Source organism: Nycticebus coucang, chromosome 13 (assembly GCF_027406575.1).
Source record: "Nycticebus coucang isolate mNycCou1 chromosome 13, mNycCou1.pri, whole genome shotgun sequence".
NCBI lineage: Eukaryota > Metazoa > Chordata > Mammalia > Primates > Lorisidae > Nycticebus > Nycticebus coucang.
Window position 1 is genome coordinate 99,652,364 of NC_069792.1, and position 16,588 is coordinate 99,668,951.

The following is a 16,588-nucleotide window of genomic DNA, read 5'->3' on the forward strand; positions in this document are numbered from 1 at the left end:
ACATGGGTGGCTGAGAAGTGTCTGGAAGCCAAACCGATAGTGCTCAGAGGGGTTCTTCCAAGTACAAGAGCTCAGCTCCCTTCCCCCCGCATAACTGGCTCATACTGGCCCAGCCACAGTGGGGCATGAGACTCTTTTCAGTGGTTGAGGGAGAAGCTCACATTCTCCGTGTGAACCCTTCTGTGAACCAGGAAGCCTGGAGCCTTACCTGGTTTAAACTCCTAAATATGAACTAATCTAATCGCTCTCTAACTGATCCCATCTTCTCATCCATTTCTGAGCTAACTTGTAGAATAATCTTTCCAAATTACAAATCCATCCAGTCATTCTCCTGTTTAAAATCGTAGTGTTTCTCAGCAGCTTTTAGGGTGAAACTTAAATACCTTGGCTTGACTTACAAAGCACTGTTTCTTCCTGTCAGCACACAAACACTGCTCTGGTTCCCCATTTTGTTTCGTGAGGAAGTGCCCATCTACCACCCACCGCTCTACTGCCCCCGAGCAGTTCCTTGGTGACACCGTGGGGTAGTCACACCTGCTGGCTACCATTCACTCCAATCAGTTCTTCACCCCAGCCAAAGCACGGAAATTACCCTCCAGTGACACCCGTCTTGCTAACTCCAGTGGTTCACTTACAGGTAGCACAGCAAACCACTCAGCCTTCAGGACTTTACACTGTAACTCAACTCTCTTGTTTTTCCCCTCCCTCACAGACACCTCTTCCAGTCTTTGCTGGTTTCTCTGCATCTTTCTGCCCAAAGGCATCAGACAACTCCCTGCTCACTCCTGGTCTCTCTTCCTTACTCACTGACTTTAGAACCTTGCTTAGTCTCACAGCTTTAGGCACACTGGGCAGTTCCCAAGATGCACCTCCAGCCTGACCTCCCCTGACCTGAACTGTACCCACCTGCCTGCCCGAGCCCACCCTCTGGATGTCTTAAAAGCTCCCAGGACTTCCTGGCTCTCAGAACTGAGCCTTGGTGGGGACGGCTGCACAGTTCCCATTGTTCAGGTGAACCAAGGTCACTGCAAGGCCTTTGTTCCCGAGGCCACATCCAGTGCAGCAAATGGTAGGCTTTACCTTCAAACTGTACCCAAAGCTCTCTTACTTGTCACTGCCTTCATATCCCACCCCCCTCCCCTCCCTGAGGCAAACATTTAACATACTTCAGGATAACATCCTTCGCTTCATCTGTACCCAGGCTGACCTACCATGGTCTGTTCTCAGCATAGCAGCTAAATACTTCTAGACCTGTGGTCCCTGAACCCTGGGGCCATGGGCTGGTACCAGTCCACAGCCTGTTAGGAACCTGGCCACAAACTACCTAAGCTCCTCCTCCTGCCCCATCCATCTACCCCACAACCCGCCACCCTGCAGGCTGTCCTTTACCCGCTTCACTGTTCACAGAACTCTGCTTACTTGAACATGCACCAGACAGCACTTCAGGATTCTTCCCTCTACCATCATCCCAGACACTGGGGTAAGTGCTGGAAGGATGTGGGCAATAATGACAAAACCCAGGTGCGGAGACACCATCTGGCACAGTGACATTTGCTTCATGGTTACTGCTTGGGACCCGCCTAACAACCCATCAGAGTAGGTATCATTCTTTACAGATGAGGAACCTCGGAGTCCAAGGTTAACACAATGTGTCAAGACCACACACACTAGTCGCAGCAAGAGGAACAAAAATAACATAACTAAAACCTTCTAACATCAAACGTGCCAGGTTCAGTACCGAGCCTTTATATATAAGAAGTCCTTTATTGTCTCAACACCACAGAACACAGGTACTGCTTTTTGTGTTTTATAGAGGATAGGACTGAGGCACAGAAAAGCTACATAATTTATAGATGGTAGCACAAAGGACTTGTGATTTATATCACAAGCTTGAATTTACAAGCTGATATAATTCTAAAGCCCAGACTTTTCTTGCTTCATCCTATGCCATTATACTGCTGGGAATATTTCCATTTAATTATTCCAGAAATCCAAATCCTCAAAAACATCCCTGGATATATGCTTACAAAAACTCCACATCAGTTTTGAAGTGATACAGCTATGTTTCTAAGGTATTCATTCTTTCTAATCTACTTTTTCTTTGAGCTTTACTGCTTATATATTCATTCTTATTTTTGATTTTTACATCATGATTTAAAATTTATTTTGTTCTTCAAATGCTTTAAGCTTTTGAGACTAAAAAATAGAAGGGATAATTTATTTAATGTGAATAACAAGAGATCTTTTTTTAAAAACCCAGAAAATAATCTGAAAAGTTTATATTAAAATACTAATAGCAATTTACTTGGGAGCTATAACCAAAATACAGAAGTTTTATTTGGCTCTATTCAAACACAGCTGTTGGCCTCTATAAGTGTGAACTGGCTACTACTATCCTTAGGAAAGTAAGAACTCAGAGTATACTACGCTGAATCACTCATTGGGTCTGTCCATTTACAGAACTACCTAAAAGGAGGATAACAGGCTGTTGGGTTGAGCTCAGCTAACTGTTCACTAGGAAATGCAATCGGACACATTCACACAGAGATAGAACCTCACCTTTCTGGGGCCTGATGATGAAAGACTGTGAGGCTCCATTCACAAGGCGGCAGTACCCATCTATCAAGTCAGCCATATTCTCTGCGATGGTTAGGGATGGTGCTGTCACTGTCAGAGGCTAATCAGGAAAAGACCAAGAAAGAGACATTGTTGTTCTTCCCAGTAAGCAAAGGGACAGCTGTGCTGTGACATCAGATTTCTCTATACTCTTGAAAACAGAGGAGAGTGGGAGTGAAACAAGATTTGTCATAGGATTGGAGTGAAAAAGGAAGCTTGATATTTAAGAACATTATTTTTAGAATCTATGACAGAAGGCAAACCCTGATGAAAATAGAAAAATCACTTTCTAGAACAAAAGGAGGTTAAAAAAAAAAATTCATTTTCCTTCGCAGCGTCTGCCTCCTCTGGCATGCTCTAATTAAGGGAAGTGTTTAGATAGTGAATTAATGTATGACTTGTTTAGAAATTAGGCTAATGTGAAATTTTTGTGTGTTTTTTTTTTTGTTTGGAGTCAGTCTTATTTTTGTTGCCTCGGAAAAGTGCCATGGCATCACAGCTCACAGCAACCTCCAGCTCTTGGGCTTAGACAATTCTCTTGCCTCAGCCTCCCAAGTAGCTAGGACTTCAAGCGCCTGTCATAATGCCCAGCAATTTTTTTTTGTTGCTGTTTGGCGGGGGCTGGGTTCAGTATATGAGGCCAGAGCCCTATTCACTGAGCCACAGGTGCTGCCCCTAAAGTGAAGTTTGTATTCACTATCCATTCTAATTTTTCTAGTGTTACAGAAAATTAGCACAATTTCATTATTTTTAGGACACATAGCATTTCTAAGTCCAAAGGCTTAGAAATCTCTTTCTGATATAAAATCTCTTATTCAATATTGATCAACTTCCTAAAGATCTATCTTTAAGTGTTATCAAGGAGAACATAAAAGCTATATTTTATTTTCAAATGTAGATGCATCCGAATTCATATACAGTTATTCATAATTTTTTTCTAAATGAACTTCTCTTACTTGCATTATCCTAAATGTTATGAGGGGTAACAAAAAGAGGAGAGTTTTGAAATGATGCCACAATGTTGCCACAAAGATATTTGCAGGAAATTTCAGTTTGCAACAAATTTTTGACATTACATGGTAGTATTTGTTTGATCGCAAATTAAAAGACTTTCTGAGCAGCGGTTCTCAACCTGTGGGTTGCGACCCACAGGAAACATATTAAAGGACCGTGGCATTAGGAAGGTTGAGAACCATTGCCCTAGAGCCTCAGACGTCACCAAACTCAAAGAATCACACAGCAGAACACTGAAGTGTCTGCCTAAATGAGGGCATTGAAAATAAACCCAGATAGAGAAGTGGCAGCCACAGGCCAAAGAATCCTAGTATGCTGACCTGGAACAGAGATGTTCTCAAAGATCTATGTTATATACAAGAAAAAGCGTGTCATCAGACTGTTCAGATTCTTTCATATGTGAATATACCGTATCTTTCAGAAAGGATATTATGCAAACTTGTCAAATGATCACTTCTTCTTTTACTTTTTAATTTTTTTTTACTGAGTTCATCTTTTATTCCATGGTGGTCTGAGAAGATGCAAGGAATAATTTCTATTCCTTTAAATTTACTGAGGTTAGACTTCTGAACTAAGATGTGATCAATTTTGGAGTATGTTCCGAGGGCTGATGAGAAGTATGTGTATTCAGTTTTGTTGGGATGAAACGTTCTGTAGATGTCTGCTAAATCCAAATGTTGGATGGTTAGCTTTAAATCTAAAATTTCTTTGCTCAGCTTCTTATTGGAGGATCTATCTAACACGGCCAAAGGAGTGTTGAAATCTCCAACTATTATGGAGCTGGAGGAAATCAAGTTCCTCACGTCTGTTAGAGTTTCTCTTATTAATTGAGACGCATTCTGGTTGGGTGCACAAATATTAATAATTGAAATCTCATCATATTGAGTATTACCCTTAACAAATAAGAAGTGACCATTCTTAACCTTCCTTACTTTTGTTGGTTTAAAGCCTATTGTGTCTGCAAATAGAATTGCAACACCTGCTTTTTTCTGATTACCATTTCCCTGAAATATGGACGACCATCCTTTTACTCTGAGTCTATATTTATCTTTTAAGGTAAGATGTGACTCTTGTATGCAGCAAATATCTGGCCTGTGTTTTTGTATCCAGTCAGCTAACCTGTGCCTCTTTTGAGGACAGTTTAAGCCATTCACATTAATGGAGAATATTGGTAAGTCTGGTAAAATTTTGGGTATCGAGTTTTTCAAAAGTCCAGTGGACATTTTTAATCCTTTCACCACTTGGAAGCTGGAGTTTGATCAAAAGTTTCTGAGTGAGTCTACTTTTGTGGTAGAGGATTGGGCTGGTCATTATGGAGAGTAGGTCTGAGAATATCCTGAAGAGCTGGTTTGGTTATGGCAAATTTCTTCAACATCTGAGTGTCATTAAAGTATTTAATTTCTCCGTCATAAATGAAATTCAGTTTAGCTGGATACAGGATCCAGGGTTGAAAGTTATTTTGTTTTAGGAGATTAAAAGTCGATGATCACCCTCTTCTGGCTTAAAAGGTTTCAGCAGAGAGATCTGCAGTCATTCTAATATTCTTCCCTTTGTAGGTAATGGTTTTCTTACGTCTGGCTACTTTCAGAATTTTCTCCTTCATATTAACTTTAGTGAAGTTAATTATGATGTGCTTGGGGGATGTCTTATTCGGGTTGAGTTGTGCTGGGGTTCTGAAACTGTCTGCTATCTGAATTTCAGAATCTCTTGGCATGTCTGGAAAATTCTCTTTCATAATTTCATGGAGAAGGGCCTCTGTGCCTTGCGAGGCCACTTCCTCACTTTCAGGGATTCCAATGAGGCGGATATTAGCCTTCTTCGAATTATCCCAGAGCTCTCTCCATTTCTCTTCCTCTTTGAGAGATTGGGAGCATTCAAAAGCTTTGTCTTCAACGTCAGAAATCCTTTCTTCTGCTTGCTCCACTCTGTTACTGAGAGATTCTACTGTATTTTTCGGATCTTTGAGGGCTGCAAATTCTTGGTTCAGTGTGTCCAAATCTTTGGTGGTATTGTCTTTACATGCGTTAAATTCTTGTTGTTTTTTTTTTTTTTTAATTTTTATTTTTATTGTTAAATCATAGCTGTGTACATTAGTGCAATCGCCTGTTCCCATTCTAAGATGCACCATAGGTATGGCGCCACCCATTACCCTCCCTCCCTTGGCCCTTTCCCCACAGTCTTGTGCTATAGTTGGGTTATAGTCTTCATATGAAAGCTACAATTTAGCTTCATAGTAGGGCTGAGTACACTGGGTACTTTTTCTTCCATTCCTGAGATACGTTGCTAAGAAGAATATGTTCCAGCTCCATCCATGTAAACATGAAAGAGGTAAAGTCTCCATCTTTCTTTAAGGCTGCATAGTATTCCATGGTACACATGTACCACAATTTGCTAGTCCATTTGTGGGTTGATGGGCACTTGGGCTTCTTCCATGACTTAGCAATTATGAATTGGGCTGCAATAAACATTCTGATACAGATGTCTTTGTTATATTGTGACTTTTGGTCTTCTGGGTATAAACCTAATAAAGGAATTATAGGATCGAATGGCAGGTCTATTTTTAGGTCTCTAAGTATTCTCCAAACATCCTTCCAGAAGGAACGTATTAGTGGGCATTCCCACCAGCAGTGTAGAAGTGTGCCCTTTCCTCCACAGCCACGCCAACATTTCTGGTTTTGAGATTTTGTTATGTGGGCTACTCTTACTGCGGTTAGGCGATATCTCAGAGTAGTTTTGATTTGCAGTTCTCTGATGATTAAGGATGATGAGCTTTTTTTCATGTGTTTGTAGATTTTGCGTCGGTCTTCTTTAGAGAAATTTCTCTTTAAGTCCCTTACCCACCCTGAGATGGGGTCACGTGTTCTTTTTTTGCTAATACGTTTGAGTTCTCTGTGGATTCTGGTTATTAGACCTTTATCGGAGGTATAACTGTAAATATTTTCTCCCATTCTGAGGGCTATCTGCTTGCTTTACTCACTATGTTCTTGGCTGTGCAGAAGCTTTTTTGTTTGATCAGGTCCCAGTAGTGTATTTTTGATACTGCTTCAATTGCCTGGGGAGTCCTCCTCATAAAATATTCACCTAGGCCGATTCCTTCAAGAGTTTTTCCTGCACTTTCTTCAAGTATTCTTATAGTTTCATGTCTTAAGTTTACATCTTTTTTTTTTTTTTTTGGTAGAGACAGAGTTTCACTTTATTGCCCTCGGTAGACTGCCATGGCGTCACACAGCTCACAGCAACCTCCAACTCCTGGGCCTAGGTGACTCTCCTGCCTCAGCCTCCCAAGTAGCTGGGACTACAGGCACCCGCCACAAAGCCCAGCTATTCTTTTGTTGCAGCTTGGCCGGGGCTGGGCTTGAACCCACAACCCTCGGTATATGGGGCCGGCGCCCTGCTCACTGAGCAACACCGCCCCAAATTTACATCTTTTATCCAGTGAGTCTATCTTAGTTAATGGTGAAAGGTGTGGGTCCAGTTTCAATCTTCTACAGGCTGCCAACCAGTTTACCCAGCACCATTTGTTAAATAGGGAATCATTTTCCCACTGAATGTTTTTAATTGGCTTGTCAAAGATCAAATAACGGTAAGTAGCTGGATCCATCTCTTGGTTCTCTATTCTGTTCCAGACATTTATTTCTCTGCTTTTGTGCCAGTACCATGCTGTTTTGATCACTATGGATTTATAGTACAGTCTCAGGTCTGGTAGCGTGATTCCTCCTGCCTTGTTTTTATTGCTCAGTAATGTTTTGGCTATTCGAGGTTTTTTCTGGTTCCATATAAAACAAAGCATTATTTTTTCAAGATCTTTAAAGTATGATAATGGATTTTTAATAGGAATTGCATTAAAATTATATATTGCTTTGGGCAGTATGGACATTTTAACAATGTTGATTCTTCCCAGCCATGAGCATGGTATGTTTTTCCATCTGTTAACATCTTCGGCTATTTCTTTTCTTAGAGTTTCATAGTTCTCTTTGTAGAGATCTTAGGTATACTCCCAAATATTTCATCTTCTTTGGCACTACTGTCAAAGGAATAGAGTCCTTGACTATTTGTTCAGCTTGGTTGTTTTTGGTATATATAAAGGCTACAGATTTATGGGTGTTGATTTTGTAGCCTGAGACATTGCTATATTCCTTGATCACTTCTAAAAGTTTTGTAGTAGAATCCCTAGTGTTTTCCAGAGACATGATCATACCATCTGCGAAGAGTGAAAGTTTGATCTCTTCTGACCCTATGTAGATACCCTTGATCACCTTTTCTTCCCTAATTGCAATGGCTAAAACTTCCATTGCAATGTTAAAGAGCAATGGAGACAATGGGCAACCTTGCCTGGTTCCTGATCTAAGTGGAAATGATTTCAATTTAACTCCATTCAATACGATATTGGCTGTGGGTTTGCTGTAGATGGCCTCTATTAGTTTAAGAAATGTCCTTTCTATACAAATTTTCTTAAGTGCTCTGATTGTGAAGGGATGCTGGATATTATCAAAAGCTTTTTCTGCATCAATTGAAAGAATCATATGGTCTTTATTTTTAAGTTTGTTTATGTGTTGAATTACATTTATAGATTTACCTATATTGAAACAGCCTTGAGACCCTGGGATAAATCCGACTTGGTCATGGTGTATAATTTTTTTGATGTGTTGTTGGATTCTGTTTGTTAGGATCTTATTGAGCATTTTAGCATCTAAATTCATTAGTGATATTGGTCTATAATTTTCTTTTCTTGTTGGGTCTTTCCCTGGTTTGGGGATCAAGGTGATGTTTGCTTCGTAGAATGTGCTGGGTAATATTCCTTCTTTTTCTATATTTTGGAAGAGGTTTAGTAGTATAGGTACTAGTTCTTCTTTAAATGTTTGGTAGAATCTGGTCCTGGGCTTTTCTTTTTAGGGAGATTTTGTATAGTTGATGCTATTTCAGAACTTGATATAGGCCTGTTCAACATTTCCACTTCGTTCTGGCTAAGTCTTGGTAGGTGGCGTGCTTCCAGGTATTGGTCGATTTCTTTCAGATTTTCATATTTGTGAGAGTAGAGTTTCTTGTAGTATTCGTTAGGGATTTTTTGAATTTCTGAGGGGTCTGTTGTTATTTCATCATTACCATTTCTGATTGATGAAATTAGAGATTTTACTCTTTTTTTCCTGGTTAGGTTGGCCAAAGGTTTGTCTATTTCTAAATTTGTTAAATTCTTGAGACAACTTTTGAATTTCTCCCCGAACTTCTAATTCCAACTTTTGAATTGCTCCTCAAATTTCTAATTCCAAATTTTCCTCCATTCTATTAATCTTGTTTGCAATCCAAATTTTGAATTCGATTTCTGACATCTCAGCCAGCTGTTTATGAATGGGGTCTTCAGTTACATCTGCCATATCTTTCGTTGTGGGGGGGGGGGGTTGATCTATTCTGGTTATTTATGTTACCAGAGTTTTTGTGCTGATTCCGCCCCATGATTATTTTACACCATTTAATTTTTCCCCTGGAGCTTTGTCAAGGACCCGTACAGTGCTTCAGCCTGAGAAACTGGGGACCTGTTTGGTGTGGTAGGGCTAAGTGGTTCTGTCTTGGTTTCAGCTCGTCTGTCTGACCCTAGTGAAACAGTTACTCTGGGTTGAAGTCTCAGCTGTGGAGAAATACCAGCAATTAAGTCACCCTGCCCCCACAGGAAACAATTGGAAAAGGAAAATCAAACCTTCCTACAACCACACACCCAGGGCACCACTTGAATAGCCCTTTGGTGATTGGCTCAGTTCAAAAGGTCCAAATCAATTGTCTCAGTCAGCAATCTGTCTCAGGTGGGAGAGTTTAAAAGGTCTCTGGCAACCGGCCAAATGGTCACTTCTTATGCTACTTCTTGTTTTTAATCTCTGTTTCCTACTGGGTAAGAACACAGGCTTTGGACTCAGAGTACAAATCCCATCTCTACTGATTACTTTTGCCAATCTCTGTGCTTCAGTTTATCCACCTACAGAATAGGGTTAATCAAAGTACCTACTTTGTGTGGTTATGAGACTAAGACAGTTCTCTTGGCTTCTGTGTAAATGACAAAGGGCAGCATGTGCAAGGAAATTTGAGTTATGCTGCTGTTATTACCTAGAGAATGTCATGTACAACACAGTCTTGAAAAAGGACAAAGCTCACAGGACACACACAGCCATGCATTGCATAATGACTTCCAGTCAGTGATGGACCAAATGAGACGGTGGTCCTGAAAGACTATAATGGAGCTAAAAACTCCTATCGCCTCGTGATAGGTCCCAGCTGTCCTCACACTGTAACGTGACAAATCACTCATGTGTTTGTGGTGATGCTAATGAAAAAAATCTACTATACTGCCAGTTGCATGAAAGCATAGCCCATACAATTACATACAACACATAATATTTGATGATAATAAACAACTGTCACTGATTTATGTAGTTACTGTATTTTATTGTTATTTTAGAGTGCATACCTTATACTTATTTTTAAATAAGGTATTACAGAAGAGGGCCCTGGCATCATAGGAGGTGACAACGCTATTTGTGTTACTGCACCTGAAGAGCAGAGGAATAAGATGTAGGGATGGAAGATGGCAATGCGGGTGACCCCAACCCTCCCACAGGCCTAGCTTAAGGTGTCTATTTGTGTCTTCATTTCTACCAAAAAAGTTTAAAAAGTAAATAGAAAGCCTTACTTTAAAATTTTTATTTATTACCTTTTTTTAAAAGAGACAGGATCTCACTCTGCTGCCCAGGCTGTAATGCAGCAGCACAATCATAGCTCACTGTAACCCTGAACTCCTGGCCTCAAGTGACACGCTGGCCTCAGCCTCCTGAGCTGCTAAGACTATAGAAGTGTGACCCTACACTTGGTGAATTTTGTATTTTTTATGTAGAGACAGTCTTGCTATGTTGCCCAGGCTAATCTTGAAGACTTGCCCTTAATGCTCCTGACTCACCCTCCTAAAGAGTGGGGATTATAGGTATGAGTGTAAAGAATAAGGACATAAAGAAAATACTTTGTATAGCTGTACAACGTGTTCGTGTTTTTCTATTACAAAAGTATCAAAAAGTAAAAAAAATTTAAAAGTTTATAAAAGTTATAGCAAACTAAGGTTGATTATTGAAGAAAGATTTAAAAAACTTTAGTATAGCCTAAATATCAGTTTATCATTTAGAATAGTGTAATGTCCTAGGCTTTCACATTTACTCACCACTCACTCACTGCCTCAACAGAGCAACTTCCATGCCTATAAACTCCACTTATACTACGTGTCCTGTAGAGGTGTATCATTATTTTACCTTTTGTATTATATACATATACAAGTATGTGTACTACTGTGTTACAACTGCCTATAACATTTAGAGCACAGTAATACACTGCATAGCCCAGGTGTGTAGCAGGCAACACCATCCAGGTTTGTACAAGTGCACTCTGTTACCACGACCAAGAAGCTGCCAAGCTGTGCATCTCTGAAGTGAATCCTTGGTGTTTCATCATAATCTTTAATTATCTTGAGAATAATCCTGTTGGTTGAGTTTTAAAGTCTCATGTCCTATTCTTGGAGATAATTAATGATTATTATTTGTAACATAACCATTACTATATATGAGAAAATTGTGATTCTGATGATTTGTGAAAACTTCATCTTTACCCTAAAAGAGGAGTCATTATTTCTAAAATACACCGTTTGTCTTTCCCAAGATTTCCTCACCTCTGGTGCACCTGCTATTTTCAGCTGTAGCATTCCTTTTCTATCCTTGTCTTCGCTGTTTGAGTACTGAATGGTCTGTACTTGATTGAAGTCAGCTAGATGTGTGGGCTTTGGAAAGGAAAAGAAAAAAATTTTTAGGACACAGATTTAAGACTCATTTTATCTATTCAATGAACTGTTCTGTAAAATCCTCACAGTCTTAAAGACATCCTCCCTCAGACTCAAGGTTTGGGGGTAAAAACTGCTTCTCCAAGTAGCTCCCGTGGAGTGGCCATGTAGCCTTCCCCTGCATTTCTCATTTGGGCATGTGTCCGTTCATCCCACTTACGTGTGTGAGACCCACACATACGAGGTGGGTGAATGGAAGGACAGTTACCAGAGACAGAAGACCAACAAAGGAAGGAAGTAGAAGCAAACCCTGACTCGACTCATGTGTTAGCCATGGAGGGCGGAGTTTTATTGAATTCTTAGAGTGAACATTTCGCTTCCATTCCCATAGAGAAAGAGAGTCAGGCTCACTCCTCACATACCCTGGCTAGAAGAAGTTTGTGAAACCCATTGAAGCTCTACAGTATAATGGAGCTAGGGGATACAGTAAATATTCAAAGGACTCTTCCCATTCAGACTGACCTCTTAGGACATGCCAAGAGAAACTATGGTCATTATCCTAAGAAAAAGAAACTCTTTTTTCTTCTTAAAAAGAAAAAGTATGGCTCAGCACAGTGTTTCAGACCTGCAGTCCCAGCACTTTGGGAGGCCGAGATGGAAGGATCACTTGAGGCAGGAGCTGTCTGAGCTATATCATAAGACCTCATTGCTACAGAAAGAAAAAGAAAAATTAGCTGGGCATGGTGGCAAATGCCTGTAGTCACAGTTACTTGGGACACTGAGGCAGGAGGACTTCTTCAGTCCAGGAGTTTGAGGTTGTAATGAGCTATGATGATGCCACTGTACTCTCCCCTAGGCATCACTATGAAACTATGTCTCAAAAAGAAAACAAAAAAGAAAAGAACAAAAAATACACATCTTCTACCATTTCATGATAATCACTCTGCACATGACAATTTCTACACATTTCTTCAAAACAATTAGCTTGGTTAAGACCACACTCTTAGAACACCACAAGACAGATGAGGCCATGTGGACTGAGATGGAATTGACATTCAGAAAGAAATTTATACTTAGCTGCCCTTCCCAGCAAAACATCTTCCTACTTTTAAATTTTTTTTATTATTTTTGAGACACAATCTCACTTCTTGTCCCCCTCTAGAGTGTCATGGTGTCATAGCTCACAGCAACTTCAAACTCTTGGGCTCAAGCGATTCTCTTGCCTCAGCCTCCCAAGTAGCTGGAATACAGGCACCCACCACAACGCCCAGCTATTTTTAGAGATGAGGTCTCACGTTAGCTCAGGCTGGCCTCAAATTCCTGAGCTCAGGCAATCCACCAGCCTTGGCCTCCCAGAGTGCTTGAATCACAGGTGTGAAGCCATCACACCTGGTTCTTTCCTGGTTTATTTTTAAGGACATATGTGTTCTGTGGGCCACAGGCAACCCCCTGCCCACCCAGCCCTAGGCTTCTCTGCAGCATGCCATACAGCCCCTCTATAAGCTCTCCTTTCTCAGCCTCAGGGGTGTACTGCCTCTTGGGGTTTTCTACCACCCTCCAGATCTCTCTCACAGTTTTTTTCATTGGCATCTTCCTTATTCACTATACTGTACAAGAGCCACAGGGCTGTGTGCTGGGCTCTGCTTTTCCCTCTAGCTGTGCCATGGCAGAACAAACACCATCCAGTCCTTATCCACGGAGTCCTATGGTGCTAACCATTTCTACCCTGATATCTCACTGGAACTTAGACTCATGCATCCAATTTCCTAAATGATATCGCCACATAGACGTGTGGGAGGTCGTCACCCTAGTCAAGCAGATGCCTGAGCCTAAAGATGAAGATGTCAGCAATTACTCCTCTCCTTCCCATCATCCAGTTTCTCCACAAGCTCTGGCAGCCTCAGCTCCAGGCATATCCAAATCCATACATTTCTTTCCATCTTCATAGTCATCACTCTAGTCCAGGACTCAGCATCCTGTAATCGTTTCCCTTCATCCATCCTCACGCCCCTACAATACTGACCCTACCTGGGGCTGATGGAGATACTTTAAAATGTAAATCAGATCATCTGACTGCTCTGCTTCAAAAGCCACAATGTAAAGCCCTGTACCCTGAAGGATTAACAGGACAATATCATCATTCATACGCCCAAATCCTACCTGGCCTGTCCCCTGCCTTCCTCTCACCTAACTTCCTAGTATATAATTTCATCTGTGCTCATCTAACTGGGGTAGAACCACTTCAAGGGGTGGGTGGTTTCTAGCTGATTAAAGAACAAGGATGTGAAAGACGACCAAGGCTGCTATCCATCACACGAGGGTGGGTTAACTCCTGTACAATGAAAACATGTCCCATGTTCTCAATGGCTTTCCAAAGTCCTGTATTCGTATTGGTAGAAAAATGCAACTTACGTGTAATTCAAGGGGATACTATGCTATGCTGTCTTTGAGTAGCTTGCCATATTGGAAAACAACACCAGCAAAGGCAAAACATGCAATGGTAATTTGGTGGCCGACAGGTATACCCAACAGTCTGCATTTGCAGCCACTGCATGTACATATGTAACAGAGGACATCTGAGGCTCCTTAGTTTTGTTAATATTTAACAGTCAGTCAAATATTAAGTTGGTGGTGACACAGACACAATGAGGAATACTATCTGAAGTAGCTCCTTTTACTGCTTTCTCATAATTTTTTAAAAATTCCAAATACAGTAAGAAATTTAGGTTATAGAAATTACCCATTGAACATGTTTTATTCTTTTTTAAAAATAAGGCCTTTTGGGCGGCGCCTGTGGCTCAGTCGATAAGGCGCTGGCCCCATATACCAAGGGTGGCGAGTTCAAACCCGGCCCCAGCTGAACTGCAACCAAAAAATAGCTGGGCGTTGTGGCGGGCACCTGTAGTCCCAGCTACTCGGGAGGCTGAGGCAAGAGAATCGCTTAAGCCCAGGAGATGGAGGTTGCTGTGAGCTGTGTGAGGCCACGGCACTCTACCGAGGGTGATAAAGTGAGACTCTGTCTCTACAAAAAAATAAATAAATAAATAAAAATAAGGCCTTTTACAACAATGTGGACGTGAATGAATACCTTTATCCTAAGTGAAGAATCTAAAGAACAGAGAAATAATACCACACGTCATTACTAAATTGGAACGAACCGGTGAGCACACACATGCACAGAGGGAAGCAAAGCTCCACAGAAATCAAATGGGGAAGGTGGAAGGAGGGAAGGGACAAAGCCTACTCAATGGGTACAGTGTACAGTATCTGAGTAAGGGGCGCACTTATAACCCTGACTCAAGCATAACACAATTGATACATGTACCCCAAAACATTTATACTCTCATAATATTTTAGGAAAAATACATATTTTTCTAATTCCTCTGACATTTTCTCCAAAGTCAGACACATAACTTCTTTTCCTTATCACTTCCCCACATGACTTGTATGAAGTGACTTCCGGTTGCCTCCTTCAAACTTAACATCATTACTAAGAAGGTGCATCTGATTATAATGCCTTCCAATGTATTGTTCCCAAAAATTAGATACTGAAAGATGTTTTGAAATTATATGTGTAGGTGGATAAGATATTTTGTAATTTTAATTTGAAGATAGCAAAAGATAATTAAAAGTGTCTCTTGTGAAGGGGACACAGTGCAAGGGGCTAACACTGACCACCTATGCCGAGTCAGACACACAGATGCAGCCCTTTCCCCGGTAAGATTATTTTTGTTGTTTATTTTCTTTCTTACATCCTATTTTACAACCAGAATGAAAGCCCCATAAGGGTAGGTATACCATGGTCACCTCCTCCCTGTTCTTAAGTATGATCTTTGAAGTTGTTGTGAATATAAGAAAAAAAAAGATTAAAAAATTAAAATAATCCTTTTCTTTGCTGACTATTATAACCAGAAAGTCTAAGATAATTAATGAAAGAAGACCTATTAAATAAAGTTGCTAAATATATGAAACACACTAATTAAGCATATTCCTTTATGTTTACAATATAAATTTCAAATTGGAAGTAGCAAAAAATACCCCTACAACATTCACAGTTAGGCCCAAAACTATGTAATAGTTGTGAATTAGCTTAATATGAAAGATCTATATGAAAAAGACTTTAATCTTAAAACATAACATAGTATGTCCACTTTCACAAATTTAACACACAAGTTAAATCCCAACAAAATTTTCCACTAATTTTAAAAATTTGGCCAGGGCCATGGCTCAAATCTCATACTTTGGGAGTCTGAGGCAGAAGGATCTTTTGAGGCCAGGAGTTCAACACCAGCCTGGGCACTACCGAATCCCTGTCTCTACAAAAAATTTTAAAAAATTAACCAGGCATGCTGTTACATGCCTATAGTCCTACCTACTCAGAGGCTGAGGGAGGAGGATTACTTAAGTTTACGAGTTTTAGGTTGCCGTGCATTATGATGATGCCACTGCACTCTAGTCTGGGCAACAGAGCATGACCCTATCTCAAAAATCAACAAAAAAAATTCAGTTTTGGAAGACTAAACATGACAGCCAGGAAAGAATACAAAGGAAACATATTAAACTGTTAACATATTTAACATATTAAGTGAAAAAAAAAAAAATACTGGTACAGAGTACCAAACTACAATAAACTAATCAGTAGAGTATTGATACAGAAAGAGACACCTGAGTCAAGTGTAACCGAATGCCAAGACCCTTTAATACAGTTCCTCATGTTGTGGTGACCCCCAACCATAAAATTATTTTCACTGCTACTTCATAACTATAATTTTGCTACTGTTATGAATTGTAATGTAAATATCTGATATGCAGGAGACCCCCAAAGGGGTGGTGACCCACACAGGTTGAGAACCGTTGGAATAGGGGAATCGGACGTAGATTACGAAAGTGGTGGTTCAAGTTAGAGGTAAGTGATTATTTAATACATTTTGTTGGCACAATTAGCTACTCATCAGTAATATAAATAATAACAAACACAATACAGCAACTATAATAACATTTTCTAAGTTCTTACTTTGTATTATGCCATTATCTAAATCAGTGATTCTCAACCTATGGATTGAGGCCCATAGGAACTGTATTAAAGGGCCATGGCATTAGGAAGGATGAGAACCACTGATCTAAGCAAACGTCATTATTTTTTTCTTCTTCTTT

The 16,588-nt window shown here is 40.3% G+C and overlaps 1 protein-coding gene across 13 annotated transcripts in view; it reads right to left on the bottom strand.

The window, feature by feature from the left end:
- Positions 1-16,588, bottom strand: part of PTK2 (protein tyrosine kinase 2) — a 331,183-nt gene that overhangs the window by 125,237 nt on the left and 189,358 nt on the right. For all 13 annotated transcript variants that reach the window (XM_053559586.1, XM_053559583.1, XM_053559587.1 and 10 more), the window contains 2 exons: positions 11,327-11,434; positions 2,560-2,677 (listed from right to left, as the gene is read on the bottom strand). In XM_053559586.1, the coding sequence (XP_053415561.1) occupies positions 2,560-2,677; positions 11,327-11,434 (226 nt within the window). The remainder of the gene's footprint in view (positions 1-2,559; positions 2,678-11,326; positions 11,435-16,588) is intronic.